Here is a 23,874-nt window from a genome sequence, read left to right on the forward strand (position 1 = left end):
TATATATATATATATCCAATTTAATACTTAAAGCTCAAATTCAATGAAATTAAAATAAAATTATCATATCTTCACCTTACCCAAGCTTCGCATAAGCAAGAGTGAACATTTTCCTCAAGTTAATTGGATCCTAAAACATCAGAAATCAAAGAAATTCAACATTCCCACTCAAAATTCGAAAATTGGGAAAAAGAAGAGGCTGAGGTGAAATAGCAAGTTACCTATGAAATTGTTCCGGTAGAGTCATAGAGCTCGACACTGTGAACGCGTGGTCGGAAACGGTGCGGCGATTGGAGCTCAGACGGAGAAGTTACGGGAGTTGGAAATTTACCGTAAGGTTACAGGGTGTTTCGCTCTTCTTTTCCCTGGGAAGCTTTCAGATTTGTGTTGCTGAAATGAGGGAGAAGGCAATGCTGGGTTCATTTAATAGGTCGGTCCGGTTGGACCGACGGCCCGGTTTGGGCCCGGTTCAACCGATTCGGCCCATGCAGTCCAGTCTTGGACCGTTTTCTTCGAAATTAGTGTCAAAATTCTCGTTTTGATGAGCTCTATTCTAATTTGATATAATATTCACATTTCTAATCTTCTTTATTAAAAACTGACTAATTATTTACTAATTTATCGGGGTTTACATCCTACCCACCTAACAAAGAACTTTGCTCTCAAAATTCAAATTCAATTACCTGAAAAGAGATGTGGGTAATCCTTCCGCATATCTGACTCGAGTTCTCAAGTATGTTCCTCGATACCTGCTCGACTCCAAGCTGCTTTTACCAATGATACCTCCTTTCCGCATAATCGTTTAACACTGGTGTCATCAATTCTCACTGGAGTTACTGGAAGTGTTAGATCTTCTCTTATTTGGATTGGTTCCGGTTCTAGAACATGACTTGCATCAGAGTATACTTCCAAAGCTGTGACACATGAAGCACGTCGTGCAAATTCAAAAGATACGGCGGTAAGGCAATTCTATAAGCCACTGGCCCAATTCTTTTCAGGATCTCAAACGGTCCAATATAACGGGGATTCAGTTTCTTAGTCTTAATAGCTCTTCCCACTCCAGTGGTTGGTGTAACTTTCAGAAAAACATGCTCCCCTTCCTCAAATTCTAAAGGCTTTCGCCTTTGATCAGCATAACTCTTCTGGCGGCTCTGGGTTATAAGCATTCGACTACGAATCTTCTTTATCTGTTCAGTAGTTTCAGCTATCATCTCAGGCTCTAACAAACTTCTTTCTCCAGTTTCATACCAACATAGTGGAGATTGACATTTCCTGCCATACAGAGCTTCATATGGAGCCATTCCGATGCTCACATGGTAACTATTATTATAAGCAAATTCTACTAATGGCATATACTGATCCCAGCTCGCTGGCTGGTCCAAAACACAAGCCCTTAGCATATCCTCCAAGGTCTGAATAGTTCTCTTTGACTGGCCATCTATCTGAGGGTGATACGCAGTACTCAAACTTAACTGAGTCCCAAATGCCCGCTGAAAAGCTCCTCAGAACCTTGATGTGAAACGAGGATCTCCGTCAGATATAATGGTAGATGGCACGCCGTGTAACCTGGCAATCTCTTTAATATACATTCGAGCCAATTCTTCCATTGTGCAACTTATTCGGATAGGAAGAAAGTGAGCTGATTTTGTTAGTCGATCCACAACCACCCAAATAGCGTCACAACCAGACCGGGTTATAGGCAAACCTATCACAAAATCCATTGTGATACTCTCTCCGGCTACTGCACCCTACCAGTCTCATACTTCTTTTTCTCTGGGCAATTAGTGGCTATATGCCCGGGATGTCCACAGGAATAGCATACTCCAAGTCCTAATCTGCACGAAACTCCAGGATGATACTTTCTGCACTTCTGACAATTCAGATCCTGCTGTGGCTGCTTCACAAACCTCTTTCCTTGACTAACATTAGTATTCGGCCTTCTGTAATTACCTTGACCCTGAGTCTGCTGCGGAACAAAGCCTCCACGCTTGAAATTACTACCTCTCCGAGCAAAGTTCCTCCCTGAAGGTCTCTGAAAAGGCACCCTCAAACTTCCTTTCTCTGCTGCCGCCTTCCTCACACAATCCTCAGCCATCATGCTCTTATTCACCAATTTAGAAAACACTCTAATCTCCATTGGGGCAACAAAGCTCAGAATATCGCTCCGAAGACCTCCTTTATATTTATACACTTCCATTCAGCAAAATCTTCAGGCGCACCTTGACAAATACGAGAAAAGCGACATAACTCTTCAAATTTACTAGTATACTCAGCAACAATCATCTGTCCCTGCTTTAATTGCATCAGTTCAAGTTTCTTGGTATTTCTGACTGAATTAGGAAAATATTTCTTATAAAATTCTGTCCAGAAAACCTCCCAAGGAATCGCAGCACCATCAGGCTGCAGGATACGTCGTGTTCCCTGCCACCAATACTGAGCTTCACCTTGCAACTGATAAGTTCCAAATTTAACCCATTGCTCTTCAGGAACCTGTTGTGCCTGTAACGCCCTTTCCATAGCCTGAATCCAATTATCTGCATCAGTAAGATTTGAGGTTCTCCTAAAAGTCGGAGGGTGAACTTTCAGAAATGTAGCAACTGTCATAGGACCGTCCTCATGATTATTGTTCCCGTGATTACCCTGGTTTATCTGATTACCCAATGCCTCAGCTGTTGCCTGCATAGCTATAGCCATATTTCTGAGGGCAGCCATAAAGTCTACTGGATCAGTCCCTATGGGAGCAGGAGTAACGGTGCCTGTCCTACCTCTACCTCACCCGCGACCGCGTCCGCGAGTCGACATTTGGTCACTATAGACACCAAACAAGTGATATTAAGTTGATCAGTCTCAACATCGCAAGTCTAATGCTTTAAGTTCCAAATGCATGCTCACAAACGTTTATGCCATATATATCAATTAGATATCCTAATAGCACATAAACACATACACAGAGAATGCACAGAAGCACAATCAGTCCGTCTTTCAGGCTCTATAGGAACAAACTGCTCTGATACCATAATGTAACACCCTATCACACAAAGCTTTACGCTTAAGTCGTAAAACAGAGGTGGTGTGGTATTACGACCTCTAAAATAAAATGAGTATATATAATAGCAAAAGAATTATAATATGCTAGGAGCCTTGAAGAATAGAGGAAATAAAAGTCGCAAAATAAAAGCGCAACGCTCAAGGAACGAGTTAACTTGCGTGCTAAGAAAACTATAACTACTAAATATAAGATGACAAAAGTAGGTATAGAGTGCCAAAGATACAAAATAACAAGCTCCTAACTCAGCCTGCAAAGTCAAGACTGGCCAGAGAATATTTATACATATATACATACATATCAAAAACCCAAAAGTACATATACACAATCCTGCCTCTCCATAAACCTCTAAGAGGATCAAAAAGAACAAGTTATGCGGAGAGAAAGCCAAGTACATATATATATATATATATATATATATATATATATATATATATATACATCATAGTATAACAAAATAACCCAGTAACCACTCCACTTCAAGAGTCCAGACGCCTAACGAGATGCCTCTTGACCTGCATCTGAAAAATAACAACATAGTATGGAATCAGAACCGGAGGTTCTCAGGATGGTAAAGGTGCCACACACATAATATATAAGGTCTTGGGAATGCTAGAAGCAATCCTAGAACGCCGACACTCAGATTATAGAGCTTAAAGTATTAAACAGAAGCCATAAAAGGTGGTTTTTTAAGAATATTTAAACCTAACTTAACTTAACCCTAAATCTAAGTCCCATACTGCCATTCCTCCATACCTCCAACTCCATCATGCGTTTTCACAGACAAATAGACAGATAAAGGCAAGCACAAGAAGGTTACAAATACTGCAGATAACAAATACACATTTAACATGGCAAGTACATGTAGGCACACACAATTAAAGCACAAGCAAGTAATTCAAGTAATATGCATATGATGCATGCCTGTCCTATGGCTGATGAGGCTCATCTGTCGATTATCCAGCCAACCCGACAAGTCTGAATTGAACTTAGACTGTCCCCCGACGTGCATCCCCAAGAGTCTATGCATAGTTTTATCTCAAATAATCAATATTGCTCAATGGGGGTAACATTCTCGGGAATTTATATAGTACCCGGTCACACTTACGTCGTAGGGTCAACAGAGTATCGAGTTTTCAACCTGGTACACGTGATGGAAGGCCACGACACTTTATCCAGGGAATCTCGTATCTCAGATCATTAAATCATTCAAGCCAAATTTCATACATAATCTTTCATCTGAACATCCAATCAAGTATCATATATGACTCATCCATAACATCTCATAACCAATTCGTCACTTTTCAACTTTACTTCACCTTCAAGTTATCCTCATTTCCTAGCTTCATCTGACTGTCGAGTTTAACACTAATATTCATGACTAAAGGAATAAAAATAGAGGTTTAGATGTTTGAAATTTATTTTAAAACATTAACAATCATGTTTGCTAAAAAATGTGCCACGCGTACGCGTAGGTGAAACCGTCATGTCATGCGTACGCGTGGACATGCCTGTTTACCCCTTACGCGCACGCATGGACTCTTTGCTTACGCGTCGCCGAAAATCTACTCCACACGTACGCGTGGCCATACGTTCTTTGAAAAAACCAGAAGCAGATGCAGTAGCAGAGTTGAGGAAACAAAGCTGCAAAAATCCTGTTAAAGGATAGTTTATAAACTTAATCTTCCAGCCAACATAACTTATTCGATTTGCAACATTTTTCAACCGTTCTTCAAGTGGCACAAACATCACGAACCCAATTTTCAATTTAAACAAGTTAGAAACAAATTGAGGGTCCGAAGGCCAAGTTATACCTCGCCGAAGTTCGGCCAAAAATCAACTTTACAAAAATGTTCAAACCTCAATTTTTAATCAATCTCCATTCCATTCCTTATCAAATATGCCAAATCTAACACCATATATCAATAACACAACTCAACACAACATTAATCCATTTTTCAACCACCAACCATCAATAATATATTTATCAACAAAACCATCAAGCCTTCAATCTATAAGCATATAACCTATAAAATCATCAACTAGCCATATTTCATTGGAATGTCCATATAACAACCAACTCTACCACACAATCAAGCCACATCATAGATATCAAGTATATACTAAGCATTGTACCATTCCGTGCAATTCAGCTCATCATATGGTCATCTAGCCTAAGTTTTCACAAAACATTATATATTAAATGCAAGAAACCTAAACCATACCTTGGCTGATTTCCACGTAACGACCAAAGCAAATTATTTAAAAACAAGACAGCCCTTCAAAATTCAACTAATCAGCTTCCTCCAAGTTCCAGTATTCACAATTTCAAGCTCCAATTATTTATTCACAACCTAATACGCATTCATAACACATATACATCTAATTTAATACTCAAAGCTCAAATTCAATAAAATTAAAATAAAATTATCGTATCCTCACCTTACCCAAGCTTCAAATAAGCAAGACTGAACGTTTTCTTCAAGCTAATTAGATCCTAAAACATCAGAAATTAAAGAAATTCAACATTCTCACTCAAAATTCAAAAATTGGGAAAAAGAAGAGGCTGAGGTGAAATAGCTAGTTACCTATGAAATTGTTTTGGTGGAGACGTAGACCTCGACGCGGTGAACGCGTGGCCACAAACGGTGCGGCGATTGGAGCTCAGACGGAGAAGTTACGGGAGTTAGAAATTTACCGTAAGGTTACGGGGTGTTTCGCTCTTCTTCTCCCTGGGAAGCTTTCAGCTTCGTGTTGCTGAAATAAGGGAGAGGGCAATGCTGGGTTCATTTAATAGGTCTGTCCGGTTGGACCGACGGCCCAATTTGGACCGGTTCAAGCGGTTCGGCCCATGCGGTCCAATCTTAGACCGTTTTCTTCGAAATTAGTGTCAAAATTCTCGTTTCGATGAGCTCTATTCTAATTTGATATAATATTCATATTTCTAATCTTTTTTTATTAAAAACTAATTTATTGACTAATTATCTACTAATTTATCGGGGTTTACATACTGCACGTTCTTCTTCTTCTTCGTTATTTTTCTCTTTCGTTAACGTCGTCACCAACACCACCTCCTCCTCCTCCTATTCCTCCTTCTTTTTTCATTGGAATTTCTTCTCCTCCTTCCTTTTCCTCCTTTCCTCCATCATCAGTTATCTCGTTGTTGAATAATTCAAGTTCAGATTGTCAATTGAACTAGAACGAAATTGATTATTATTTTGAATCCAATCAAGTGGCTAAGGTGTGGTTCGATTCAAGTTAATATTTTCGTTAGTAGTTTATGATTCTGTAGGAAAATAATATTTTTGTTTGTGAAAATTGTTGTTCATCGTTGATGGTTTGAATTGAATGTAATGTAAAAGTTCTGCATTAGAAGAAATATTTTTCTGTATTTGCAGCAAATTTGGGTGTAACACGAAGATATTTAGGTGTAACACAAAGATATTTGAGTGTATTATTTAAGAATTTTTGTGTATGTGTGCTGATAAGTTCTGCATAATTCAAAACTCTTCTTCTCCCTCCTCCTTATCTTCTGCTGCTTCTTCTTCTTTTTTTTCATCATCATCATCATCTTTTTTTTTTCTTATTCATATTTTTTTCTTGTTTTATCTTCTCAAGTTTTTTCTTATTTTACTCTCTTAAAAAGAATGAAAACAAAAAAAAATCAAACAGAGAAGAAGAAACACATAATGGTACAAAATTACTTGGAAGATGATGAACTTACATCCATTCAACTAAAAGAAAGAAAGAAATAAGGAAAAAAAGAAGAAAAAAATGCAGCATTAGAGGAAATATTTTTCTGTATTTGCAGCAAATTTGGGTGCAACACGATGATATTTAGGTATAACACGAAGATTTTTGAGTGTATCGTTTAAAAATTTTCGGTGTATATGTGCTGATAAGTTCTGCATAATTCAAAACCTTTCGTCTTCCTCTTTCTCCTCCTCATCTTCTGTTACTGCTTCTTCTTTTTTCATCATTATCACCATCTTCTTCTTCTTTTTTTCTTATTCATCTTTTTCTTTTTGTTTTACCTTCTCAAGTTTCTTCTTGTTTTACTCTCTTAACAAGATAAAAATAAAAAAATCAAGCAAAGAAGAACAAGAAACACATAATGCTGCAAAATTACTTGAAAGATGATGAACTTACATCCATTCAACTAAAAAAAGAAGAAAATGTAGCATTAGAGAAAATATTTTTCTGTATTTGCAGAAAATTTGGGTGTAACACAAAAATATTTGGGTGTAATACAAAAATATTTGAGTGTATTGTTTAAGAATTTTTGGTGTATGTGTACTAATAAGTTCTGCATAATTCAAAACTCTCTCTTCCTCCTTTTCATCTTTTGTTGCTTCTTCTTTTTCATCTTCTTATTTCCTATTCTCATAATTCTTTTTGGGAGGAAAAAATAAAACAAAAAAAAAAATACATAATGTTGCAAAATCAATAGAAAGAAGAGGAGGAAAAAAATGCAACAACAACATAATAAAAAAATAACGATGAAGATGAAACACGCGAAGAAAAAGGAAGAGAAATGCAAAGAAGAAGAAGAAGAAGAAGGAGGAGGAGGAGGAAGAGGAGGAGGAGCAACGCGGGATACAAAGAGAAACAACGTGATTTCAAACGTGTGTTATGTAAGTAAATTTTGTTGGGTTAAGATTAACTTATATAATTTGTATGCCAAAAAGATTTGTATATATAGTAATACTCTAAATTAAATCAAAACAAATCAAGTTTGTAATTAATAAATCTAAATTCTTAATGTTGTCATTGTTCACATTAAACAATTGGACATTGATGCAGTGTAATATACATTACATTGATTTTTATTTTTAGAACTATTTTTATCCTAATTGACTCTAGTTAAATGGACCACTAATTAATCTTCTAGACTTTCTCTAAATAAATAGTTAATAGCAAAATCCTAGACAACTAGTAAACAGCACCTAAAGAAATCATACCTAAAGAAACCATAGCAACACAAAATCAGAAACTTAAATACATCATTAAATAACGTAGAAACTTAATACTCTTCCCATGGACCCTTTCTTACTCATACCCCTATCCACCCAAGCCTCAAAACATTTCTTAAAGGAACTCCGTCAAAGAAAAGGTAGTGTACCGTTTCCAATTCACTCATACAAGCACACACTTTGCATTCAAACTCCACAAAAACATATTTTCACAATAGTTTTTTTTTTTTTTTTATCAAAGATAGGAGACTCGAACCCGTAACTTTTTAATTGAGTATGGGGAGACTATGCCATTTGAGCTATTACTCATTGGCACACAATAGCTTTTAATAATAGAATCAATCAAATAAATATATTTGTGTTAAATTAAATCAGGACAAATCAAATCAAATAAATGTAAAATCTAAAAAACAATTTGCAATTAATAAATCTAAATCTTTAATTCTATAGTTGTTCACATTAAACAAGTGCTTAGTTTATAAAACCTTAGTGCATATATTATACAATACATTGGTCTTTTCTTCTTCTATTTTTCTTACGTGATCAACAATCATACCTTTGAACTATCTTTTTTTTCAACTTCTAAGAATTTAACAGAGTTGCTTTCCAAGGTTAAGTTAGAAATAGCACGACCATATATACAAGAATGACGAGGGTCGATGACGAACAAGAATGACTATAAAAATGACCGAGAGTTTTTTCTGATGACACCGTCCATGGTTGTTGGTTTTCCGCCATTTTATCGCGCGCTGCTCAACCAAGGTTTGTGTAACAGCTGCGCTTCTAGAGCCTAGTCCCAACAGCTCGGTTGTGATCAGGCAAGTGTGGGCTGCCTCCGAGTTCCGAATCATAAGCAGCCTGATTGACAAATATCTATTTGTCTCCATTGACACTGAATCTCCAGCGTAGTCATCCATCCCCCACCAAGATTGTCCGAGAGGAAACTTACCAAGTCATGAAGGCCAACGTGGACGCGCTCAAAATTATTCAGCTTGAACTCACTCGCTCAGAAGAGCACGGCAACCTCCCTCACATAGGAACCAACAACAAAACTCACTACATCTGGAGTTCAATTTCAGAGACTTCAACCTCATACGTGACATTCACGCAAAGGACTCTGTGGCACTCTTATGCAGCCAGGGCATCGACTTTGCACGCAATGCAGTGGCCAGAGTTTCTTCAGTGCATTTTGCGAAGTTGGCAGCAGCATCCGGGCTGCTGTTCAACAAAGCACTGACAATGGTCACATTCCATGGTGCTTATGATATTGGATATTTGGTGAAGATTCTGACATGGGGGTGTTCTTCGACGCGCTTGGAGGAGTTCTTGGAGATTGTGAAGGAGCTGTTTGGGGGAAATGCTTATGATGTGAAGCATGTGATGAGGTTCTGCAATGGCCTTTATGGTGGTTTGGAAAAGGTGGCTGACACACTTCAACTGGACCGAGTTGCTGGGAAGTGTCATCAGGCTGCTGCCACACCTTTCACAAGATTAGAGAAACTTATTTTTTGGTTAATGATGATGGGTTTAGGGAATATGTTAATGTATTTTTTGGGTTAGAAATTGCAGAAGCTTAATACTTTCTATGAATTACAACGTAGCATCAAGTGGTTATTTTTTGGATATGACCGTTATTTTATAACACTTGAATTGGTTGTTTTATTATTCTGTCTATGACTCTCACAGTGATCAAGTTTGTATTTGAGTTTAGACACAACTTTCAATAGACTTTCATTATTATTTTCTTTTGAAGATTTAGCAAACATATTAAGATCTTATTATTGGGTTCATCATCTTACTGAGAGTCACTAAGGAGGCGCAGTATTACAGCAAATTCTTTATGGTGAAAACATTTTTCTGTATTGTTGTAGGGCATATATTCACACAATATAAATGAACACAATAAACATACTATCTATTATCTAAAGCAATTTTAACTTAATAAATATTAATTAAATATTTTCTGAATACAGTATTACACATGAACAAATTAAAACATCCAAAAGAAAATTTCATGAGATGACGGCAAGCTACCAAAATTGTTATTTAGCACTACAGGCTCAACCAAACAAAATTTTTCTTACAATAATGAAGAGTCCTAATTTCTAACTATTTTATACAACACTGAGCAATATGATCTTCTTTGCTATATACAAAATGAATTGTGACTTATGTAAAATATATCAATAAAGAAAAAGGACAATCATAAATTCTAGTTACATACAAATATGAATAGGTCTTAAGTTTTATTCCGTAATTGCTTCAATAAACCCTCCATTGATTCAATCTTTTGACTGAGTTCTTTAGCAATGGTAAGTTGCTGCCCAGAGGACTCTGAAATACCAAAATCACTGATTAAGGCATTGATCTTTTCCTGTGAATCTGCAACTGCTTCCTCGAGCAAAGTTAATGTCGGTTCCATCGTTGATTTGTGCAAGCTTTTGCTTACCAGCTTCGGTGATGGACAAAATCCTCTATTGTGGACACTATCATCTCTGCTATGCTTAGGAGAGAAAATCTTGTCAATGCCTTCACTTCCTGCATGCCATCACAAAGTTACTAAAGAAAGATAATGGAAAACGTACGAGTTTCATAAAAAGACTGTAATATTAAAAGATAGCCCATGTTCTATAATGTGCTCAAAGTTACAGTTTACTAGGCCCACAATTAGTGTTTGTTTCAAATTCTGAAAAAAAAAAATGATTTTACAACTTAAATTTGTTATCCAACTGAAAAAGCTAAAATATGATTTTCTTAGACATACATTATCAGGTTTCTGCCAAAAATCTGGAACTGAGATTGTTTTGAGATTTAGATTATTTTTTAAAAAAAAACTATACAGATATATCAAAAGTGAATTATATTGCTTTAAAAATTCAAATCCAAACACACCAAAGTTTCCGATCTAGGAGAAACCTGCCGAGTAGCTAGCACAAATATAGTTCAAATTTCACCATGTGCACAAGTTCAATAAAAACAATCTCTTTCTAGTAAATCAAATATGATTGCCAGCAGAAGTTAGATCACTTTAACAACCACATAATCGAGATACCTTGGTTTTGACTTTTGAGTCAATTTTCGGTTGTTTTCCTAAAGAATAAAGAATTTTAAGCTACTCTTCTTAAAACATTATTTTCTTTTATTAGAAAAACGAATATATCATATAATATCTTCATTTCTCTAGAATATCAAATATCTTGGTATTAGTTTTGGTATTATCTTTTATTGCGAGATCATTTCCTTATGTATGATTAGGGTTTTGCTACTATTATATAGAATTACTGTACCGTTGTAACACAACACAACATAATCATATTAGTGTATTTAATATTATTTCGTAGTCTTTATTCTCTTCCTCTCTCCTTCTCTGTTTGAAACCCTCAATGTCAACATCTTTGATCCATACACTAAGCCTCACTAAAATCCATTGTCAATCAAGAATGCTACAGTCAACATCTTAAATGCATCTTTTTCCCTTCATAGCTTTCCTAAAGATGAAACATTTATGTAGCAACGAATGATCGCCACTATAACTTAATAAGGATTTATTATTAAATAAAAGCATATATAAGTGAGAAAATTTGGCACCTACCTAAGTTGCCTAGTTGATCCATTACAGAATGGCCGACCGAACCTTCGAGCTTAAGCACTCTTAGAATTCCAGCTGCTATCCGGCCCATGGAATCAACTTCAGATTTGCACAGAAAAGTAAGGTGTTGAGCCTCATCACTGGTTAAAACCACCTCTATCTGCATAGTAAAATCTTAATCACACAATGATAATAAAGAGAGAGACAATGAGGTTATGATTAAATATGGAATTCCCATTACCGGTTGCTTAACAGTGAACTTTAGATTTTCCACTTCCCAATTAGCCATTTCAACTTCAACATTATCCTCACTTGATACCAAATCCAGCTGAAGACAAATTCCTGTAGCAGTGCCGTTAACTTCTTTAGCACCATTTGCAATTGATTTTGACAAATGAATCTCTTTCGGTCTCTGCGGCTTCATGATCTGCAGCCCTTGGATTCCAACCTGTAAGAGGTACGACAGAACACACCTTAATAACAGGAAAGACAACGACAAATTGCACAGCGATATCATCAATTAGTATCTGAGTTTCAGTTTATTTTTAAGACTTCCAGTGCAAGTAAACAATTGTTGACAACCCTATCAACACAGCCACCACTAAACCTTATCTCAGTGTGTTAAGCTCGATTGCATGGACTACGCTAGTGTCTTCTTATGGACCATGTCTCATCGTAAAAATCTAAATTCATCTAAATGCTTTTTCATGTAGGTGTGCTTGGTCTCCCCTATCTTTCACTATTAAGCTACCCTCAGCCTAATCTAATCTACTTACTAGAACTTCCACTAACCCAACTTTTTCTCATGTCTAGCGGTGCCATAAATTTTTTCTCTTTAAACTTGAGTGGTAGATTTTTATCACAAATAACACTCATAGCATCACTCAGCTTCTTCCATTTCACTTTAATTTCCCATGTTGTGCTTTATTGCAAACCTCTACACTGCTAATTCCAGGACAGAAGACTTAGGAAATCAATAACTAGTGTCAAAATGTTATTGAATCTTATTGACATGGATTGATGATTTAAGTCATAGTTAAAATAATAATTTCCAAATTGATTTTTGACAAGAGTATGTCACACAGAATAAACAAAAATTGCAGCCACTGACTCGACATCCAAGCAGCCATAGATTGAATTTAGTACTCCGTTATATTATAATTTTAGTATACCAAGGGCACAAATTCAATTTAGAAATAAACTAGCCAAGTTTCTCAATGTTATTTATGCAAGACTAATTAAATCATTAACTGCAGCGTGGAAAATCTATCTGGATATGCTGTCGGATAAGATGAATTGAAAAAAAAAATACTATATTCTTCAAAGCATCAAGAAATCCTTAATTCCAAAGAGTGGTGCTGCGACTTATAGATAAATAGCACTAAATATTGAAGAAGAAATAATTGTGTCCTTACTGTAACCCGTTCCACAGGATACTGTTGTTTTCTACGTGCTGGCGCTTTTTCACCCAGAACATTCTTTGGGCTGCTTCTTGTAATTACTTGCAAACTTTGGAAAGTTGTGTGCCAACACCTCTCTTCTCTACTTACATTTTCTGGGCTAGATATCCACCACCTTTCAGCCATCTCTTGTGCCCCTTCAAGAGCAAATAACCAGTCTCTCAATTCTATGGTTATATCCACATTATCTGGCTTCTTCAATTTTGGAAAACTGGTTTCTTTCCCTTTGCTCAAACTTCCTGGCATATAATTGACTAATAAGCAAACAATTTATAAAAACAAACACAGAACATGAACAAAGAAGAAATCACAACATATAGCAAATATATTGGCTATGAAAAATAAGGTAACACTGTTCATACCATCTTCTGAATTATCAACATCGGGAGGCGTTGTCTTGAAAATTGTTGCCAATGGTCCTGCCTGTAACTTTTCTAAGCCTTTACAAAGACCCTTCCCAGGACCACCATCAGGACCAAGTATTCCAAATTGATGTAGGAGGACTTCAGCATAGTTCATTCCCCCACCAAGACGAATACCAGATACAGAAGCTGAGCCATTCAAACAATGAGACTCTCTATCTTGTTCCCCCAATGGTATGACATGCACCATGTTTACATCCAGAAAAGGGATTGAAGGAGCATTTCTGTTCAATAGATGGTTCCTCTTGTTATGTATCCAGAATACAGTTCTCAGTTGACAGTCTCCACTGCTTGAAGGAATATTTTCTCCAGAACTTAAGAATGAGCCATTCTCTCCTGCTATGTGCTTCTCAGCATCCACGCAATCTATCTGAACACTCTCCCAGCGTGAGGTGGACGAAATAACAATAACACCACCAAAGGTTCTATGAGTGGCACTAATTAACAAATCATTTCCAACAAACTGCACTAGAGGCATTCCCTCGACATTCAATGGTGAAGACTCAAGAAATCGAAGTTGAAGGTCTTTAACTGCTAAACTTACAGCACTGTCACTAGGAGTTATGTCCATTAACTTTTCGCTAGAAGATTTGTTCTTAACCCCCTCCAATTGTTTCCTTTTTCCAGCCACTGCTATTTTCTCACTAACTCTCCCAAAATACACGTAAAGATCCAAGATAAAAAATAATTGTTCAACAGAACTATTGGACAGAAACTGTTCACAAGCAACACCAACTCTCACAATACCTCCTGGAGGAGGAACCTTTAACAATGGACTGCCATCGGCAGTTGTCATAGCTACTTCAATCCAAGCACCTTTCAGAACAACACATCTCCATAGTCCTGTGGTCCATCCAAGAGAATTTTGACGTGCAGGTGGGCCAGTACATGCTTCCAGAGATAAAGTAATCTGGGCTGCTCTGGCACTCCACTTTCTCTGGCTAGCATCAATTGGTTGACCTTCCCAAAGACAGAAACAAGCAGGATCCTTATCCAGTTTAAGCATTCTTAGTTTCATTGATGGTGAATCTATATATGAAAAGTCTTCAATATGAAGCCTTGCACCAGCAAAGGAGGTTTGGACTACATTATCTGTGTTGCTTTTAGAAATATCCAACTGGGCCTTGTCCAGAGGAACCATAATATCCAGTCCACTGAGAGTGAAGAAAAGAGAGTTTATTGAGGAATCTGGTAAAATATCACCAGAATTGACAACAATTCTATCAGCTAAGAAAGAAGATATTCTAAGGCAAGCTTCTTCCTGAAGATGAATCTGGAAAATAAAGAAAGATCAATAAAGAACATAATCTACGACCGTAGCAAATATATAGGCATAGCAGGCAAGTTACTTGTTGAAATAAATTACACATACCATAAGAGGCTGACAGTCAATAACTGTTTGAGAAGCAAAAACTGGTGGAAGTGGAGAAGGCACAATCTGAAGGGAATGAAGGCAGATTAGAGGAGTTCCCTCAATCAATTGCCACTGCTGTTCTCCAAGTGGATATATTGGAGGGCAAAAGCTTCTAGCTGCAGGAGGGAGAAAATGGGATTGAATAAATTTAATCAAGCAAGGAATGGCTGAGTTCAGGCATCATTTGTAACAGGCACAATGGTGTCACTTGATCCTTGTAGTAATCCTCATTTAGTAGGACAAGACTTTGTTGTTGTTGTTGTTATCATTAATGTGAAGCTATGTAATATTAAATAAATGTAATGCTATCATTGTCTAACTTTTTCATTAAATTCACAACACATTACTGGACAACACCGAAACAAAATTATCCTTATCAGCATTGCAAAATTAAGTTAATAAAGCATTACCGAATTCTGGCACATGAAAAGACTCTCTTTTAACAGAATGCATAGATGGCTGCACTAACGTACATGGCGGGTGTGAAAACTTGTCACTGCATTTCAAGAAACATATACAATTTAGTAACAGTGAAAACTATTTCAACAGTCAGCATGGAAAAATGAAACCATCATTATGACTATAGCAGACTAAAACAACCAAGTAGGGCACATTGCTAATAGTTTGATTTCTTGTTTCCCATTCTGAATGAAATTATTTGCTCAAGAGCCAACCAAATATATCTAACAACAAAAGTTATAGGTGCCACACAGGCCACCACCCATTCCCAATATTTTTCACATTCACTAAAATGTTTTTCCTTTTCTTTTTCATTTCTTTCCTTGTTAAAGGAAGAAATATTAATGTTAGGGGAGAAGGATAATGCAAACAAGGTGGAGGACAAGAGATCCTCAATACAAAGATTAGCTTGACAATATTCATTAGAACAATAAAAACTTTCCAACCTCTCCAAGATGCACCAAGTAGAAGCAAGACACCAACCCTGTCCCAGATGGCTTAAAGATATTTTTAATATCTATAAGTCATTGTGATCTTTGTCCCTCAACCTTTTCTTTCTTTGGGTCTGAGTTTTGTTCCAGCATTATGTTTTTGGTCTCTATTATTAGGCCAGCACTATTAAGTGGTGATGTTATAAAATCCAAAAGAAGGTTTACAAGGACCGAAGAAAAAACTTCCAATATATGTAAGGACTAATATTGGACTTGCAATGATCAAAGTTTAGAACAGCAGGACTAAGAACCAAATATTGGAAAAACGTGGTAACAAACACCAAGAAATTTATTTTGAGGGACTAAAACCAAAACACCCTATTTTAATTTAAACCCTTTTAGATTAGTTTGTATATAGTTTCCACTTGACTTAAAGTCCTATTAACACTGATAAACAATGTGAAAGACCCTTGAGCAAAACAAGTTTAGTTAATTACTTAATCCTTTCAATAGTTATTCGGGCAGAGCATATAACACAAACCTTAAAAATAGACCTGCAATGGTAATCCTGGTCAAACTACTGTCATTTTCTCCCTCCGAAAGACTTGCCTGCAAGGAAAATATATAAACAATTAATTGTTCCCCAAGGGATGCCAGAAAAACTATGGCACATCAAAGGACCAATAGACATGGCAACTTGCCAATGCATAGAGAACTAGATAAACATTTTTTCATTAATGTATTTCTAATCAGCAAATGCTGAATAAGATCATCCAAGATAAACATGCAAGACAACTATGCCCTAAGGTATTAACCATGGTTACCTCCTATCTTGTTGTCAAAGGCCTCATGAACATCACTATACCTCTTGTAAAGAAGGCATTCTTCTAGAGTCAGCTTGCTTTTCAAATATGAAGGCAACGGTTTATGTTTATGTACCACTAGATCAACAAAAGTATTGTAATCATAACTCACAAAATGATTCAACGGTGGATACACCCTTACATTCTCCTTTTAGAGGAACTTTTTCTAGTTGATTATATTGTACCTACTAGATATAAGAGTAATGTAGCATCGATTATGAAGAATAATGTCAGAATATCTCAGAATAAATTCAATATATCCTGCATATTTAATGTACCTTAAAATGATCTTCAGAATATAATATGGAATGTCATTAAGGAAGGATTTTGTTATTTGTCATTTGCCAATTGTACTATGTTTATTACTTTAATTAGGGTTAGGAATTTTATTTTGCATGCAGATTTTAGCTTGCACTCATATTTTCGGTTTATTTTTGTTTTTACTTTTAAACACTTACATCATTCCATGCATGTTATAAATCCTCCTTTCCCTATACATATTCTATGGCATCAACAAGTGACGCAAACGATACCAGGAAGGGAAGAATGATTCGTAAATAAAGACACAAAAACGAATATAATCAAGGAAATTACCCGAGACAGAAAAAGGGACTGCATTAATAGTTCAAGCTGGAACTCTGCAAATTAATGGCAATTGTATGATCATTTTGTATGCCATGTATATGCATAAACTATTAGCTCTAGGATATTTGATCCTGAGTAAAGGAGATTAAAATCAAATAATGTAAAAGGTTGCAGATATACCAGAATCTTTGATGCAAATAAATATGTGGTCCACAACAACTGAGACAAGAGAGCGCCCAGCAGCTTCAGTAGATCTCTGTCATGATTCAAATTCAAAGACGACTCAAAAAGCTAGAATAATAGAAGAGCTTTGTCCAACAACAAGCTTCTGAAAACTGATTTTCTCAAAGGTAGGAAAAGTTAAGGCAATTGAAACCTTCTGGGCCTTCAAATTTACATCTCCCCTGTTTAGACAGACAGATAATCCTGTCATAAAGCGGAGAAGTGCACGAAGTCCTGCACACATAATATATTAACTTCATACATCATCTGTGCCACTTGTATCGATTCAATGTGGACACATGTAAAAAGTGTCCTTTTAATTACCTGGCTCACTTAATGCAGGGCAAAGGGCTTCTGTAATGTGCAACTGAACCTCAAGCCCAAGTGGACTGTTGGAGACTGTTCTCTGAATTGTGATCTGGGAAATAGCAAGCACAGTCACATTTCATGAGTCAGGAATCTTAAACTTTTAGAAGAAAGTAGATTATAATAAAGTTGATTAGAGGAACTATACATATGCTTCTCCTGATATTCCTTCTAAAAAACGCTCCCCTCCAAAGAATACTCGTTTTGCACCATCATCATCTCTCATGTTTGCTCGCTCTTGAGAGCGGCCTAAAGTATCATCCGTGAACATGTCAGGATGAGGCAAAAGATCAATAGACAAAGATTCCCACTCCAGTTTCTGAAGATAGGGAGGGGGGCGGATAAGAATTATTATACATAGTGAGAAATACCAATGAATGTATAGAGATGATATAGAATATCAATATTTAGAAGGTAATGTATCCCAATATCGGTCATACACACATAAGATATAAAATGAAAGGCGTAATGCAGTACTTTGAATACATATATATACTTCGTATTACTTGAGAACTCCCTTGCCGCCTTAAGATTTACAACCTGATAATGCAAACGGACAAAAAAATCTTCAATAATATTTATACCAAGGGTCCCAAATTAATTGTAAGCACGAGCCGAAGCATAATTACCTCCCAGCTTTCATTTGTTGTATACAGCAACAAATTGCGTATGGTGACAGATGCCATAGGAGGTGCCCTACAGCCAGAGATATAGGGATACTTATGGATAAGTTTCGGATAAATTTATAACATAGTTTTTCGGTCAAAGAGGACGAACAGTCCATCAGGTTTATCTGTAAAGCTACCCTATAAAAACATGCACTATCATTAAACTCTATTGCAATGAATGCAGACCAAATACTGCACTAATGACCAAACCCAGCAAAGAAGATATAAATATTGATTTCAATTCAATTTATCGATACATGACAATGACTGCAGAGCATAAATAAACTAAAGTAGATAAACAATTCAGAATACTGGTAAGAAGAACTTACCATGCTGCTCCCCCTTGGGGACGGGCACCCCCATGAGTTTCAAGTAATAAATTAACTGTTTGAATTTGTATAGTCATTCCATCTGAAATCTGATGGAAGTCCACAGTCAGCGGCAATGAGGAACATTCAAATTGAACATGCACATCAGACAAATTATTTCTATTTGCAGCAAACTATTAATCCATATCCTAAACTAGTATCTCTTCATAGATCTTTATATTCATGCTGCATAAGAATCTCTCAACAATCAATAGCAACAACGTTAAAGTTGAAAGGATGGAGAAAGATAGAAAAATGTGGAGTCCAGCTAAGGCATGAAGTGAATCAATTCAAATCTCCCAACTCTGTTAAACAATAGTTTTCTGTCTTCATTTCCATTTTCAATTGTGTACATCCATTGTAAAGTTTAACAACTACAAGCATCAGATAACTAGTAAAATACACATGGTAGATGTTACTCAGCCACACATAACAACATAATCTTAGTAGTAATAGTGTCAAACCTTATCAGCAAAACCATAACCACTACCCTTTGAAGAGGCACTTGATGGCGTGATGCTGCATACAATAGTATAAAAGACTTACTAGCTAAAGAGAACAACAAGATTTCTCAGACACTTTCAGCAAGATAAGAATTTTCACTACCTAGCATGATTCTCGGGCGGCCTTTCATAATCAGAATTCTCCTTTAGAACCAAATCCAACCGATCAATTTGCACAAAAATTGGCTCTATCTGCACACTGCTCACTGACGGTAGCTAGAAAACTCGCACATTGAATTTAATCAAAACCATAAATTATATTACAACTACTTCTAATGAAGAAGCAAAATGTCAAAAAAGCTATATAAAATAAGCATAGAGGGTTAAAGAAGACATTGATATAAAAATTAGAAAGAGCTAATGATTGCTGAACTAAACAATCATAAAACATTGAGTTCCAAAATCTTCATTTTTCCAGTTTCCACCTATTTTACTAGTAACTCTCACGAACCAAAACAGCATAGCCTTAAAAAGAAAAAAAATATAGTGAGAGAGTGATAACACAAACCATAATCTCCAATTTGCCAACTTTGGCGGTGGTTACATTGAGTGCAGGTGGCAATCCAACGCTAGCATGCAATGCATCACCATTTATATCTGAACCATCATCATCATCATCATCATCATCATCATCATGGTTACTATTATTGTAATTAACACAAATTATACAAAATAAATTACAAAGTGGAAATACCTAAATTGGAGAGCTGAACAGTGCGACCCTGCAACTTGAACTGCTCTCTGGAGAAGGATTTGAGCCAATACTTGAGAGTGTACTCCAGAGCTCTCGCTAGGATCGACTCCATGCCTAGCTCCTCCCTTCGGATCCAGCTTCGGAATCACCCCCCGAACAAGAAGAAAAAATCTCGTGGAACGGTGGAAGAACCGAACCGTTATGTATATTAGATTAGATTTGCATTGGATTTTGGATTTACATTAAATCATGCAAATGGAGATTCATGTATTGAAATTATTATTATAATTATGGGAAAAGAAAAAAAAGGGGGAAAATATACTGGCTAACCGGGTTTCGATGTACATATTCGGGTCGGTGCTTTTTTTAATCTGGCTGTTTATTTTTAGAGAAAAGGACAAATAGATCCCTGACCTTTTGCTCTGTGGATATTTTTGTTCTTGATCATTGAAAAATATTTTTAAATTTTTGACCTTCACAGAATTTGGATAGATCAGTCCGACTGAGGCATTTTGACGAATCAGTCTCTGACGAAGGCATATGGACGGACGGACTGATCCGTCCAAATTTTATGAAGGTCAGAGACTTAAAAATATTTGTCAATGGTTAGAGACAAAAATGTCTGCGAGACAATAAATCAAAGACCTATTTATCTTTTTCTCTTATTTTTATTTTATTTTATTTAGTATTTTTTATTTTTTAATTTTAAGGTACAAAACTTGGAATTGTGAAAGATGGAATCGTGAAAAGGAAAAGGAGGAGGGTGGTGTGAACTGTGAGTCCGTGAAGCAAGCAAGATGTTACCGCAAAAACCACGTGCCGGAGAGTGTGCTGTCGGGGGCAAGAGATGGAGGCACGTGCGAACTGGGAGGTTGGGTTTAGTGGGAAACAAGAGGAGCCAGGTTTGTAGCTTTAATTTGGATCAGGAGCCGAGAGAACTGGGGTTTATCATGTAGGGGTGTGCGCGGATCGGATCGGATTGAATATGGGCGAAAATTCGATCTGATTCGTACACTTTCCATCGGATCGGATCGGATATGATATCCGCCGGATTCGATCCGATCCGATCTGTACATTTGCGAATCGGATCGGATCAGATATCGATATATCTGCATAATTAAACCTTCTCTTTTTAATCATATTTTTATGTAAAAGAATTCGATAAAAATATTTCTTTCATACTTTTAAACTTATTTATTCCTAAAATATTTTTAATCAAACTCTCTCTAAATAACAAAAATAAAATATATTACCTTTTTAATTTAAATATTTTTTTTGTTAATTTCATACGAGTCATATATAGAGCTTGAAGCACCACAATATTGTTTTCCTACCGAAGAAGCTCCTCGTAATGAAAATTGACCTAAATTCATTGAATTTTACTTATACAAATCCTTGGTAATAGTTCAAATGTGAGACTCCTGTTCTACCTTCAAGTGATGGATCCTAGCAATTAGGGGTGTTCATGGATCGGATTCGATCCGTATATCCGTGGTATTTATCCGAATCCGATCCGAAAATTGCGAATATGGATTCAATCCGCACGCTAATCGGATCGGATTGCGGATTTTGTGTTGGTATCCGCGTATTCGCAAAAATAAAAAAATAAATAGGTAAATATTCATTTTATGTTTTATTTCAACTAATAATTATCATATATGTTGTTTTATTTTAATTTATTATTTAGGAAAAATATATTTAATATTATTTTAAGAATAAACATATTTAAAAGAATAGAAAAAATAAATTTTATTGATATTTTTTTACGGTTTATCAGTGGCTAAGAGAATGGGGGGTTGAATCTTAGCCCCTTTTTCGCTTAATAACTCTTGTTGTCCTTTTATCACACTTGAGGAGATATTTCTTGTTTTTGTCTCATGCCTAGTCAAGAGACTTTTTCTTTTTGTCTCGTAACCAGCCAAGAGATATTTTTTTAGTTTTGTCTCCTATGCAGCAGAAACAGAAATGGAGTAGAAGAGAGAGAAAATCACACCAAAATGTATCCTGGTTCAGCTGCTAAGTGCAATGCAGTCTACATCCAGTCTCCATCACAACAATGATGAAATTTTCACTATAATCATCATTACATACACCAATTCTCCCTAGGAACTACCCTTCATATCCAGGACAAGTCCAGAATCTAACTCTAATCCTGAACTTGACTTGGTAACCCACCAAGCTTTCAACGGCTAAGTGCTAACCCAACTTGCAAAGGGATTCCCACAGAATCATGAAACACAACACAGATGTACAAAGGACCTCTAGGACATCTATGACTTTTTCTTTTAATTTTGTATACTCTGCCTTTTTTCGCTCTTTTTCTTACAAACCTCACTGTTTGCCTTTTTCCATGAGACTCAAGACAGACAAAACTAAACTGAAAAATTACAAAATGAAACACATTGAAGGAGAAGAACTTCTGTTCGCTTAGGTAACTATGAGAACATTGTGCTTTCACTCTTTTCCTTGCTTTCAAGCCCTGGCCGTTCTCCCTTATTTATAGAAGGGGAAGCCTCCAAGGTTGAAACTCTTGAACCGAGCTAATCATCTTCTTCTTCAAGCAAAAACCGGTTCGGCCAGAGAGAGAGGAGAGATAACCGTATGTAAAACCCAACATGCAATTACCTCTGTGTCTTCCCTTGTCACCAATCTTCATCAATCCGGGCCTTCCATCTTAACTTGCACTCCAAGAAGGATTTCTAGCCCTTGATGAGTTTTTGATGATGATAGCTCTATCTGCTCTAGCTTCTGCCTCTTCCTCCACGTAGCTACAGTAGCTACCTCCTGTGGTGGTTGATCAAAAGTAGAGACGAGTCATGCTTCCAAGGATCTTCTTCCTCTGACCGAAGTGGATCTCCACCATTTTTGGTATAGAGAGCTTCAGATCACTTCACCACATCTTATCTTTTTTGGTAAAAATCTCAACCACACCATACTTCAGATTTTCTTTTTCTTAATGCCATCATCACAATGGCCTTGCCACTAGCTTCTTCTTCTTTCTGATAGCTTGTCTTAGCTTCAATATTTCCTGTGAAGTGACCGAAACAGAGATGAGAGAAAGGAGAGAGAAGAGAGAGAATTTGAAACACTTTTAATGTAACTAGGAAAGATAATGAAATGAATTTAGTTTCCTTCTTCCCTTTTGCTTAGTAGCGTGTGTCATTAATGAGAGCAATCAAATCAATTGTTATTTCTCTCTTATGTTTCCAATGTCTGCATTAACTCCACTTAACAAAAATTTGAATTCCATCAAATGAAGGATGTGGTATCCGTGGAAGCATGCAAAGTTCCGTGGTATTGCATCAAAATGTTATTTTGGGCTTGTTTGTATTTATTCTGGCCCAATTATCATAACCATAATTCAGCCACTTAATATAACAATTAATGCACAAGACTGAATATGTTTTCTTAGCACAATTGGGCTTTGATTTGCTTTTATGCCCAATATCCATAATCTGCATAATAACAAAATTATTAATCAATACATATGAATTAAATCAAATTAATAACTTTGCAATTAGTTACATTGATAATGTTTGATCATCACTAATTTAATTTGGAGTTTTATCAAGGGAAGCATTACCTGTAACATTTTTATCAAGCCTAAAGCTACCATGTATTCAACATAGTATTTTGAAATGTTGAAAAGCTTGATTTATGAGCAGAAGTAAAGTGATAAACAAAACTAATTTGTTATCATATAAATAATTTTTTGCTCAATAACAAACAAAATGCTTGAGTACATAGTACATAGCATAGCAAACAAAGACACAATTGATAATTCTCAAACAATTTTCCGCCAAATATTTTG

General features: G+C 36.2%; 3 protein-coding genes and 1 long non-coding RNA gene across 11 annotated transcripts; 2 read left to right on the forward strand and 2 right to left on the reverse strand.

Annotated features, from left to right (window-relative positions):
* Positions 2,152-2,694, reverse strand: LOC107632854. The gene has a single exon (XM_016336496.1). The coding sequence runs from the start codon at positions 2,692-2,694 to the stop codon at positions 2,152-2,154; it is 543 nt and encodes a 180-aa protein (XP_016191982.1).
* Positions 8,704-9,604, forward strand: LOC107632853 (probable CCR4-associated factor 1 homolog 9). The gene is made up of 3 exons (XM_016336495.2): positions 8,704-8,713; positions 8,795-8,924; positions 9,030-9,604. The coding sequence occupies exons 1-3, from the start codon at positions 8,704-8,706 to the stop codon at positions 9,577-9,579; spliced, it is 690 nt and encodes a 229-aa protein (XP_016191981.2). The 3' UTR covers positions 9,580-9,604.
* LOC107630140 lies at positions 10,039-20,414 on the reverse strand. 8 transcript variants are annotated; one of them, XM_021118509.1, is made up of 20 exons: positions 20,064-20,414; positions 19,878-19,966; positions 19,473-19,585; positions 19,331-19,385; positions 18,828-18,916; positions 18,460-18,526; positions 18,275-18,370; positions 17,979-18,149; positions 17,789-17,882; positions 17,619-17,698; positions 17,423-17,498; positions 17,252-17,295; positions 16,336-16,403; positions 15,315-15,400; positions 14,863-15,020; positions 13,431-14,763; positions 13,024-13,307; positions 11,850-12,056; positions 11,612-11,768; positions 10,039-10,557 (listed from the first exon to the last, which is right to left on the reverse strand). In XM_021118509.1, the coding sequence occupies exons 1-20, from the start codon at positions 20,173-20,175 to the stop codon at positions 10,259-10,261; spliced, it is 3,678 nt and encodes a 1,225-aa protein (XP_020974168.1). In that variant the 5' UTR covers positions 20,176-20,414; the 3' UTR covers positions 10,039-10,258. The 8 variants fall into 8 exon arrangements, with proteins under 8 accessions (XP_020974168.1, XP_016188685.1, XP_016188683.1 ...); XM_016333199.2 differs by having other exon boundaries at positions 17,979-18,079; positions 18,337-18,370; positions 20,064-20,413; XM_016333197.2 differs by having other exon boundaries at positions 18,317-18,370; positions 20,064-20,413.
* Positions 10,564-10,987, forward strand: LOC110270057. The gene is made up of 2 exons (XR_002359061.1): positions 10,564-10,691; positions 10,929-10,987. It is a non-coding gene; the product is annotated as an uncharacterized LOC110270057 (long non-coding RNA).

The sequence above is a fragment of the Arachis ipaensis genome, chromosome B03 (assembly GCF_000816755.2).
Source record: "Arachis ipaensis cultivar K30076 chromosome B03, Araip1.1, whole genome shotgun sequence".
Classification (NCBI taxonomy): Eukaryota; Viridiplantae; Streptophyta; class Magnoliopsida; order Fabales; family Fabaceae; genus Arachis; species Arachis ipaensis.

What these genes read in the sequence shown, in the direction of transcription:
- LOC107632853 (XM_016336495.2), top strand. An exon ending in ATTGACACTGAATCTCCAGC is followed by an intron (nt 8,925 to 9,029) that starts GTAGTCATCCAT and finishes TCACTCGCTCAG; the next exon opens with AAGAGCACGGCAACCTCCCT.
- LOC107630140 (XM_021118509.1), bottom strand. Translation starts at nt 20,175, where the DNA reads ATGGAGTCGATCCTAGCGAGAGCTCTGGAGTACACTCTCAAGTATTGG. An exon ending in GTTATGGTTTTGCTGATAAG is followed by an intron (nt 18,917 to 19,330) that starts GTTTGACACTAT and finishes GACTTCCATCAG; the next exon opens with ATTTCAGATGGAATGACTAT. An exon ending in TATTTGCATCAAAGATTCTG is followed by an intron (nt 17,296 to 17,422) that starts GTATATCTGCAA and finishes ATTAATTTGCAG; the next exon opens with AGTTCCAGCTTGAACTATTA.
- LOC107632854 (XM_016336496.1), bottom strand. Translation starts at nt 2,694, where the DNA reads ATGGCTATAGCTATGCAGGCAACAGCTGAGGCATTGGGTAATCAGATA.